This window comes from Xiphophorus couchianus, chromosome 7 (genome assembly GCF_001444195.1).
Source record: "Xiphophorus couchianus chromosome 7, X_couchianus-1.0, whole genome shotgun sequence".
In the NCBI taxonomy this organism is placed as follows: Eukaryota; Metazoa; Chordata; class Actinopteri; order Cyprinodontiformes; family Poeciliidae; genus Xiphophorus; species Xiphophorus couchianus.
In genome coordinates this window covers 16,953,974-16,964,915 of record NC_040234.1, presented here as the reverse complement: position 1 = coordinate 16,964,915, position 10,942 = coordinate 16,953,974, and the positions used below count along the sequence as shown (strand labels likewise).

Here is a 10,942-nt window from a genome sequence, read left to right as displayed (position 1 = left end):
CCAGTTGAATAATTTCAGGGTTTAAAAAATACTCAGTTTCCATAGAATGAAGATCAGCAAGTAGAAGAATTACTTTATTTAAGACAGCATTTGTGATGATGGCAGCTACCACTGGTAGTAAAATAATTTTATGCTTTCATCTGTTTCTTCAGCAACAATGTTTTGCTGGGTCAGCTGGGAGCAGAGCTTACACAGTTAAAGGGTGGTCTGTTTCTTATGAGCAGACAGGGGGACCATCCTACTCCTTAAAAAGTCCCTAACTTTGCTATAAACCAATTTGGCACCGACAATGCAGCTCAAAACTTTCAAGCTCAAAACAAAACTGACACAACGCTTAAAGAAGTTTTACTGCCTAAGAAAGAGTCTACATCATGTGTTCCTGCTGCAAAAATGACAAAATGTAAAACCAGAGTCTGGAAAGTGATTCAGACTGTTAGAAAAGCTGTATAAAACGACATCCATAAAAAGAGGTTTTAGAGTTGGAGAATAAAAACGCAGTCTCTGATGCAGTCTAAACCAGCGGACGTGTCACCATTTAAAGCATTCAAAAATAAAGAGCACAAAGTGTGCATGTACACATGTATAAATGTCCCAGATGTGTAGAGAAGGAAAGCAAAGTGTCGCTGAGGGGCAGGGCAGGACGAGACGGGCAGATGCCACCCATATGTGATACGGGGAAAAACAACTCCGATTGAATCAGTGAGGGTGGGGATCTTTGCTGTTCAGGAGGCGAGCCTGGCTGGAGGAGACTGTAGCGCTGCAAATGACCTCCATCCACCTGCCAGTGAATTAGGACTTATTAGATAAATGAATCAAACACTAAAGATGAATTTATAAAAAAAATAACAAAGAGTACAGGTTACCTCTCAAAAGTGTATTCACTTTCCGATCTGAAGTAGTACACATGAGACTTAAAATGTAGCTTGAAGACGTAGTCCTTGTGAATGTTTTCATTTTCAGTGGGAACAGTGACTGAGTATCCCAGCAGAGGGAGGCTGGCCAAAGGATAATCATCCTGTGGGAAGGTTTGGTAGAAAGAATTTAAAAATGTACTTTTTAGGTTGATTAAAAACCAACCTAAAACAAAACAAACAAACAAAAAAAACCAACTTTGTTTTAGAAATATAAATACAAAGTTTGCAATAAACCCATTGCAAATACTTCTACAGTGGCCAGATTATAAAAAAAAAAAACACTAGAGACTGTAAGGTGAATAAAAAAGGGAATACATTTTGGAAATACCAATACCTTTTTCAGACCTGGAAATTAAATTAAATTTCACGTTCTCTGTAGTTTTCTGGTCTGCAAAGTGACCCTGACTAAACTGTTGTTCCCAAACACTTTTTGTGGTAGGAAGCAAGAATGAAAAGCCTGCACGGGAGCATGTGTTCACAGCTAACATGGCACTTCTATCTGATATTCTACACCAAGATGTGATGCTGGAGGAGGGGAAAACAGCAGGAGAGAGAGGTGGAAGGGTTCACAGTGCAAACAGTATGATCTGTTAGTCACCTGGTGAGATTTGTAGAAAAACAGACTGAAGTTGGTGAAGACCACCCAGAGCTTCTGCCACCCGTTGCTATTCTTGAATTTTCTCAGCAGGTTTCCCGATAGCTGATTCTGGTCAAAACAGGACAGGAACACATTTAATTAGGAAGTGACATAAGCTAACTCGAAACATGTCTACAAACATTAAACCTACTGTTGGTTAAATAGTGCTGCTTCCTGATATTCTATTTAATCCTTTCTCAATCATTTCTGCCAAAACCAAATAAAAATCAAAACAGTCCTAACACATAAGGTAGCTTCTTACTTTTTGTTTTTGCCAGAGCAGATTTTTACAGTGTATTTGGTCTTAATTTAAATAACTGAACTATTTTAATAATAAGGCTGTAACACAACAAAATGTAGAAAAAAATGGAAGCTCTGGTTACTTTAAAAATACACTGTAAATCACCTAGATAAAAATGTCATGGTTCTGTAAATCACCCTTTTTAGATTTTACCTTATTTGCTACATAGGTAACCTACTTGTTTAGTTAAACTCCTACTTTTCTTGAAAGGAATAAAAACATTTTACATTGTTTGTTTTAAAAAAAAAAAAATTGAGGCACAGAAATAGCAGTCTTTTTGTGAAATACTTCATATTTAAAAGAGCCCAAGAACTGCATGTCCTGTAATAAACTGGAACTCTTATATATTTTATTAGACGTAACATGGCTGGTAGAAAACAAGAACTGAAGTTGAAAAAAAAAAAAAGACGTTTTCTCCACTAGTCTATTGAGTGCGTGTTTTCTTTAAACTGGGGCAGGATATGTTGCATCTTGAGATATTTTAGCTAACTTCAATTTTTTTAATCAGTTAATTCATTAGTCAAACAAGCTATTTATTTTTCATATTATAGACAGCTTTTTTCCTTAATAAATAAAATAATCATTAGAAATGAATCTGAAATTATTTGAATCTTTTAAGTGTAAGGTAAAAACCTTTTCCTGGCAATGGTTATCTAATGTATTCCTCTGAATTCAGGCGAACACTTCCCATATTAGTCCTGAAATTTAATATTTTTCACTTTTAAATCTATTACACCCCATGTCACACTTCAAAGCCTGATCTGTTATTTTAGGGTTGGAAAAAAAAAGATTGACTCAACTGTGTGATGATTCTGAAAAAAAAAGCAAATGTGTAAAACTTGAAAAACATTTTGCCGGCACCTGAAGCACACAAACAGGTGCCTTTCCTGTCTGCCTGGCTCTTTTACCTCTAGACTCCTGCAGGATTCACTAAAGGAGAGGCTCTGAACTCGGTACCAGCAGATAACAGACAGAGGCACTGGTCCCTGGCCATTCGGGGCCTTTTTGTCCCTGACTGGACTAGGCTCCTCTATCACGGAGGAATGCACAGATGTGAGAGAGAGAAACAGACAGAAAGGGCGGGAGGAACAGAAACACAGAAACTGAGTAGGTTACACACAAGCATGCAGTGGCAGGGGTTAACACCAAGGCAGACAGTGTATCCAGGCAAAGCTGTGAAGAGGACATTGTTATGACAACAGAGGGAGAGCAGAACTGGTGCAGGACGCTACCTCACAAATCAAGATCCTCTCTGTTAATGTAGGACAAGAACACTCAACAAACCAACACAATGTTTTTAGTTAGAGACAGTCAGAGATATTATGTTCAAGAAGGAGCAAGGAAGCAAGTAGAGCAGCAGCTCCGAGTTTCGATCCGGACATCACACTGAGCGCTCTCGGCCACATGACGGAAAAGTTGAAACAGCAACCTTGCTGACTGTACATGAAGATCAACATTAAAGTCATTTAAAAATAGCTTAGTGTGTACTTCTAAATGCAAATTTTTCACCAGAGAAAATATTTCAGATAACTGGGTTGTAAACAAAAAAAAGTGGAAAACTTGGCATCTGCAGTTGTTTGGGTACACAAATAGCAAATGTTTAGAATCCATAAAGTGAAAATGATTGTTTTCCTTAAAATATATATTTTTAAATGGTTCTTGTATGGGAGTATGTCTGCCTCTGACTTTTGTCACTTATGTGACGCACCAACACAAAGAGGATAAAAGTGAAGGGAAGGAAAAGGCAAAATTGTTGGTATTTTTTTATTTTTATATTTTTACAAAAAAAAAAAAATCTGGAAAGTGTGGGGTGCATTTAAATTCAAAACCCACCACTCTGATACGCCTAAATAAAACCGAGTGCTATCCTTTATCCAAAAATAGAAATACTGTGGCATACCTGAAAAGGTACTAAGGCATGTCTGTCCACTTGAACTTTTTGACCTCCGTCCAAAAGGTTTTGTGTGATCGAAAACTAATCCAGCAGATCACATTGAGCACAGCACTCCCATGGGAAAACATGGTGGTGGCAAAAGAATGCTGCGGGGGTGATTTCTTAATCTGGGAGAGGAAATCTAAATACTGGGAAATAACGAAAGAAAACCTGCTAAAGCCTGCAGGCCTGCAAAAAATTCAAACTGATGTAGATGTTCACCTTTCAGCAGTGGTGAAAGGTGAACAACCAGAGCTGCAATGGAGAAGTTCAGACGTAGAACCCAAATCCATTTGGGAATCTTTGGTAAGACTTGAAAGACACTTTTACAGAAGCTCTTTATCCAATCTGACTGATAAAAGTATGTCAGTGAAATTGGATAGAGAGTTTCTGTAAAAGTAAATTGAAAGTAAATCGAAAAAAAGACACCGGTATCTTAAAATTGAAAACAAAGATCCATTTCCTTTCCATCTCAAAACTATGCTGCACTTTGTGTTGGTATATAAATTAAAATCACAAAACAAGGCAGTTGGGTTTTTGATTGTAACCAAATATGAAAATGTTTGTTCTGTAAGGTACAGTGTGTCATATTTTAGAAAAAAATAAATACATTTGTTTGTGTGTTTTTAAAGTTAATTTGTAGCTGCTGACATTCTACGTTGAATTTCCCACTTTTTTTCTACAAAAGAATTTTTTGTTTTCAAAAAATTACTGAAGTGAAACTTCCTGTTGGTTCTTGATAGCTAATTGTTTAATCCAAGGAAGTAGGTTAATTCCAGGGGAGCACAGAAGGACACTGTTCCAAGTGAGAGACCAAAGTCAATCCAGATACAGCACAGACTGGGAAACAGAGGAAGAAAACAGCAGGAAGAGGAGGAGGAGGAAGGGCAAGTCTGAGGTTTGGCCGATACCTCCACAGCTACGCTAAAGTCCACCATGGACACACTGGTGTTCCTGTGCCAGCACACGTGCACCATGGTGTTGCCACGGTGAGGTGCGGGCTTCTCCAGCGACGTATGCAAAGCTGTTGTGTCGTCCTCGGACTCTGCCTCCGCCGTGGAGTCCTCCGGGCATTCTGGGAAAGTCGGGAGGTGGTTAGAGCTAGACAAGGAGCGGGAGGGTTGGTGAGGGGAGAGAGGAGCTTAAACACAGACAGCGTCAGATCATCCTGAAATCAACATGGATCCGGGGTCTCCGCTGTGTTCACTTACTGTTTCTTTCTCACAGTAAACATTCACAAATATTGATGTCCGAGCACAAATTTTGTAATAGTTCAATACTTTTTCTTTGTTTATCCTCTAACTTACTGTTATCAGTCAGCGTGCAGGTCAGCGCATCCGATGTGGGACCATTGCTGGTTTTTGCCATCTCTATCGCCATCTTGATGTCCTGCATCCACTTCTCCATCTCTGTCAGCGAACTAGGTAACAAATGGAGGGAAAGCAGGAACATGTCACTCTGCCTCGAGGTTATAAACAGTTCTGCTACCAACAACAGCACAGGGACGATGTGTGTTCTTCATTCAGCCTTTCTGGAAAATATTCACTTTAAACTACCCCATTGTGTCATCAGCACAGGATGGAAACTGGACAGATCCAATTAATTAATTGAAGTAAAAATGATTTTAAATAAATTGATATGTACCTTTCAGACTACCTTTCACCAGTCAGCAGATTAGACAAGATAGCTGCTGAAGGAGGGGTTGAGAAGCTCAAACTAATGTAAGATGGCAAAGAAATTAACTGTTAAAATAAATAACTTGAAAGAGAAGTGGACACACAGTCAAACTGGTTCAAAACTACTGAATAGTAGGGATGTATAAATGCAGCTGGATTTACACTTGGATTTATCTTCTGATCAAAAAGACTACATGGACACTGAAACTAAATGTTTGATCTGCGTGAAATATGTGTAATCACAGCACAGATTTATAACAGAAATATAAATCTGGCTTCGGAGAAGCTGAAGAAACACACAAAACAAATACATGGAAAGTTATGTTAAAGTTTATTTTAAGAGCACATTTCAGCAACAAGGCAGTTCAAAGTGCTTCACATAATAAAAGCATAACGCAATAATCAATTATGAAACAATTTGTAAACCCTTAGTAAATGCAGGATTTACGAAGGAGGCAAATACAAATATCCTTCTCCCTGGCAGCACCTCACTGCTCATTCCTTTGGGATCGTAATTTGTTACAAATCCAGAAAGGATAAATAATCCCTCCAGGAAGTTCTAGGGATGTTCAGGACTACATTACCAGTGGAACATGTCCAAGAGAAGGCATTGGGGAGGCATCCTGATTACATGCCAGTGCTCCCTTATCTGCACTCCTTTTGGTACAAAGTGGCTGTGTCTGTACTCCAAACTCCAGTTCACTGAGCTCCTCACCCTTGATGGGTGAGCTAAGCACCTCTATGGAAGAAGCTCACTTTTAGCTGCTTGCATCCAGGATCTTTGCTTTTTGGTCTTTTTCTCATGAATATGTGAAAGATCTGCTTTTTTGAATCAGCTCAACACACCACACCAATTTTCCACATTCCCCTGTCACTATTGTTTTACTATTCCTATTACTTGCAAAACTAGTAAATTAAACAACAGGGTAGCTACTTTCTTATTTACCTTGCTGCTACCACCACCGACTGTCCCTGTCCAACCAGGGTGAAGGCGTGAGGCACACCCCACTCTTCCTCGCTCTCTCTGATCTGGAAGAACACAAAGAAGCAGAACAAGACATTAAAGAGCTCCAAAAATCTGGGACAGCAGGCAACAAAAATAGACAGAGTGGGAGAGGAGGAAGGAGAGAGGATAAAAAGAAAATGTACGTTCTGGTTGTCCTGACAGTGTGTGTATTTTCAGAGGGAAATGGGCGCAGCTCCTTTTGCAGTAATGACAAACTGGTGACAGCCAGTCAGCACTTACTGTCATGTCACGGAGAGGCAGCTGCCCGTGCACTTTGAACTGATTGGTCGGTGTCATCCCTCGACTCGTGTACAAAATGACGTCATTAAACTGTCGCCAAGGAAACAAGAGAGCGGGACAGAGAGAAATAAAAACCATTATAGTATCACATAAATAATCTGCGTATGTTTTTAAGGCGTTAAACTAGAAATGTGTTGCATGCTTGAAGCACTAAAGCTGCCAACACCACCTGGATAACGCAAAGCAGGAACAGATGAGAGCATCATTTCATTCTGCTGAGATCACTCAACTAAATAATTGGATTAGTGTTAGGAGCTGAAGAAAGATGAACGTTACCAGAAAAAACATTCGCTGCTGAAGGCCTTTTCCGGACAGTTTGCTAAGGCAGCCTAACCTGATGAACTCCTGAAAAGGCAAAAAAGTAATGAAATACTTGATGTGTGCATGTCTTAAAAGCTGGGCAAATATTTTTCCTGTTATAATTCAGACTCACACGACCAGAAACCACAAGATTGTCAACACCGAGCAAATCCTTCTGTAGCTCCAGGAGCTTCTGGAGGTTCTCCATCTTGAGTAGACTCCCCTGGAGCTGGTCCACCACCTCAGAAACATCTGCCAGAGCAGCTGGAGCACAACAACGCATATCACATAACTACTGCTAGATTAAACCAGGAAAAAAATGCTGATTGAGTTTCTAAAAGCTCTGGTCACCTCTGCAGTCCCTGAAGTCCTCATGAGTGGCTGGGTAGTGTTTGCACAGGCGCTCCAGGATCTGCTTGTAGTGAATGAGGCGGTGGAGAGGTCGCAGGACGAAGACATTCAGGGGGATGTAGCACACTTTTTGCAGCTCAAAGTCTCTGCATAAATTTTCCATCCTACGGGACGCTTTGCACGCCTTCTCCAGCTCAAGGAGGATGTCAGAGTGCTTGTGCATGTTTGTGGTCAGAGGCTGCAAGCATGAAGTGTAATACATGAGGATGATACACTGCTGGTTTTCAAAAGCATCGATGTTAACATTAGGTCAGGAGTCACCTTCAAAGCTTGAAGGTTGTTCAGCATCACATCTCCAATGCGCTGGTAGTCTCCTTTAATGTGTGCATTGGAACGTCCTTCCCTACACAAGGAAAAAAATAGTATTGCAGTTTTACAAATACACAAGAAAGTCATGCAAGATTTAAAGCGAAAAACAAATATTTCATTATTATTATTATTTTTTTGTCTTTTGTGACTAACTTTTCCTTTGATGTAGAGATTGAACACTTTCACATTTTTACCATGTTGCAACCACAAATTGCAAAATGGGGGAAAAATGATGTATGGTTTTCAAATTTAACAAATGAAAGTCTGACAAGTGTGACATACATTTCTATCCAACTCCCTTGAGTCTATGCTCATAGAGCTACCCTTTACCTAATTTAAAACTAAACCTTTTTTGGATATTCTCCACCAGTTTTTCACATTCAGCAATATTTACAAATTAACTTAGGTCTGAACTTTAATGGCATAAAGTAAACACGAGCAAACCTTGGTCTAAATTTCTCCATTGAATGTATGTTAAAGGTCCTGCTGGAAGGTAGACCTCAACCACAATCTTAAGTCTTTTGTCTCTTCAAGGATTCCCTGCCTTCCTATCAATTCTGACTAGCTGCCATGTTACTGATTAACAAAAGCATTCCCAGAGGATGATTCTGCCGTCACCATGTTTCAGTACAGAGATGGCATGTTCAGAGTAATGTGCCGGTTTAGATATTAGCACATGTAGCATTTTGCATGCAAACTTAAAAGATCGATTTTAATCTCATCTAACCAAAATATATTCTTCTCTGTGTTTTCTGTTTCTTAAATGATTTACAACAAAGTTGACTCTTTAACCTGACCCTTCTAACCTGTCTTTTGTACTTCTTGGTCTTTACTGATGGCGTCTAAAAAACTTCTGAACCTTTCACAGGACACTTCTGAATTGGTTGATGTGGATTTGCTTTACGGGTGTCAGAATAAAATGAGGATGAATGGAAAAAAAAAACTCCACATGTTACTGATTTTATATGTAAAAGAAATAATAATAATAATAATAATAATAATAATAATAATAATAAGTAAAACCATCTGCCATTTACTCTTCACATCAAAATAATTCAGATTTTAACTCAACTTAATTTATTCAAAAAAGATTCCCAGAATAGCTATAAAAGAGAAAACCAATAAAATTTGGTGTTCCACCAGTAGGTGTCTCCCTTGAGCAAAAAAATCACCCACACAGGATTGTGGGCTATTGGTGATCTAAATACTGTACTCAGTAAGGTTATTCATTATTTTAATAAATACAATTGTGTTTAAAAGTCATCCTGATTCATCTATACCAGATAGATTTCCAATGATGTTCACAACAGTTTCACCTTTACATTTGAATATGCAAAGCCAAAAGCAAAAGACATATGTAGGCCAAGGAGATTTGCATTCACATCTGACTGTAGTTCTTATCAGTGGAGTATAGTGCGCTATCACTTTAAGCTTTCGTGTGAAGTTCTAGCATCTGACAATCGCCAGTAAACGCCTGCAAATTGTAACAGCTTGACTGTGTTTATGCATCACAGTCTCCATGTGGGGCTGTTTGTGTGCCCAATAAAGCACAGCATCATTAAAGCACGTCAGACAGCACAAACCCACAGGAAAGCACAGGCCAGTATTTTTGGAGCAACGGAGATGGTAGCTGCTTGGGTTGCTACCTTTTCAAAAAATAAATAAAAATAAAAATAAAAAATTCAGATAAATTGGACCAAATCCAAACTGCATTCTGAAGCCTTCAAATAAGATCTTGGGTGTAGTTTAAAAGTGAAATGGGGCTCACCACATAGCCAGCCTCTGCTCCACCTCCCTGAGGAAACCAGTGTGAAACTTGTGGAGCGGCTCAAAGGTGGAGAGAATGGTGTTCTTCAGGGAGTCAGGGGTCGCCTCGTCTTGTTCCACAACACTCTGGAAAGACTGGAAAACACATATTGCAGAGCAGATTAACACATAGGAATAGAGTTTACAGTCTCATTATTAGATTAACTGTGTCTTGAATAATTAAGTCTCAGGTATTTCATAACAAAGGTTGACTCCCTTCAAAGTTTCTCTATCAGATTCAAGTGAGGACTCTAGTTGGGCCTCTGCAAATTGTTAATACCAACGTTCATGTATTAGCATACTAAAGTTAATTTTAATATGTTTACTTTACCGTCAGCATTCTAGTGTTATGCTCTTTAAGCTCAAGCAGGGTAGCAAGTCAAACGTTTTCTACGAATAAAGACATACATGTACTGTATATCTCTAGTCTTTCTTCACTAATCTGATTAAGTTTCCACACAGCCTCATTCTCTATAATTCTCTCAGTTTTAATGATAATTTTATCACCAATATAATCATTTGTTTATTCTGTTTAATTACTTCAGCTAATAATTTATTTAATATATTTCGGTAGTGCTTTTTTATCCATCCTCCTGATTTTCACTTCTGTAAAGACCTTCGTGTTACACCTGACTGAATAACAAATGCTCTATAAATAAAGTTAAATTACAGAATCTTGCTTCCAGAATCACTTTATCTGTGTTCTTGTTGACATGTTTTGTGTAGCAGAACGGATTGAGAGCAGCTTCATTCAGAAGCTCTAATGGGAAAGGGAAATGGGCTGTTGGAAAAGTAAGTGTCTCTTTATAAGGGTTAAAAACAAAGCTTCAGCTGTTATTCAGATGACTTCACCCTCAACACCGAAGCAACACCAATCAGCATGTGGGAAGGAGATAACACATGAACAAACACACAAACATATACAGTTAAATGATTAAAAGAATTCAAGCTAAATGTGAGTAAAACCTCCAAAATGACAAAAGCTACCATTTTCCTCATGTGATAAATCAGGCAACAAAAGACCGTCCTCAATTACAGTTGAAGAAGCAATACACACGTTTAATATCCTGTTTATCTGCCAGGTTTACTTTGAGACGGTATCAAACGAAGCTGGGTGTGCACGCTTGCATCCAGCCAATAAAATCCGAGAGAATTGAATAAATAAGCACACAGAGGGAACGCACTGCTAAATCCAACCTCCTCTTTAAACACAAACACGGTTTAGTATTCACCACCTCGTGTGACATGGATAAATACATTTCAGAGCTCGGGAGTGGGGAATGAATAAAAAATGAAATCGCTTCTGCCAGAGTGTTTGTGTGTCACTGCCCATCTATGTGATTTGGCGG

The 10,942-nt window shown here is 38.9% G+C and overlaps 1 protein-coding gene across 2 annotated transcripts in view; it reads right to left on the bottom strand.

Moving 5' to 3' along the window:
• Positions 1-47: 47 nt before the first annotated feature.
• The window catches only part of LOC114147682 (FERM, ARHGEF and pleckstrin domain-containing protein 1-like), a 60,458-nt gene continuing 49,563 nt past the window's right edge, over positions 48-10,942 (bottom strand). The window contains exons 16-27 of one of the 2 annotated variants that reach the window (XM_028022240.1): positions 9,556-9,689; positions 7,740-7,821; positions 7,419-7,656; positions 7,201-7,331; positions 7,044-7,112; positions 6,708-6,797; positions 6,408-6,490; positions 5,093-5,205; positions 2,761-2,882; positions 1,513-1,620; positions 864-1,015; positions 48-778 (exon numbers count right to left, since the gene is read on the bottom strand). In XM_028022240.1, the coding sequence (XP_027878041.1) occupies positions 697-778; positions 864-1,015; positions 1,513-1,620; positions 2,761-2,882; positions 5,093-5,205; positions 6,408-6,490; positions 6,708-6,797; positions 7,044-7,112; positions 7,201-7,331; positions 7,419-7,656; positions 7,740-7,821; positions 9,556-9,689 (1,404 nt within the window). In that variant the 3' untranslated portion in view covers positions 48-696. Of the gene's footprint in view, positions 779-863; positions 1,016-1,512; positions 1,621-2,760; positions 2,883-4,696; positions 4,861-5,092; positions 5,206-6,407; positions 6,491-6,707; positions 6,798-7,043; positions 7,113-7,200; positions 7,332-7,418; positions 7,657-7,739; positions 7,822-9,555; positions 9,690-10,942 lie in introns of both variants that reach the window. The other variant, XM_028022239.1, reaches the window with a different exon arrangement.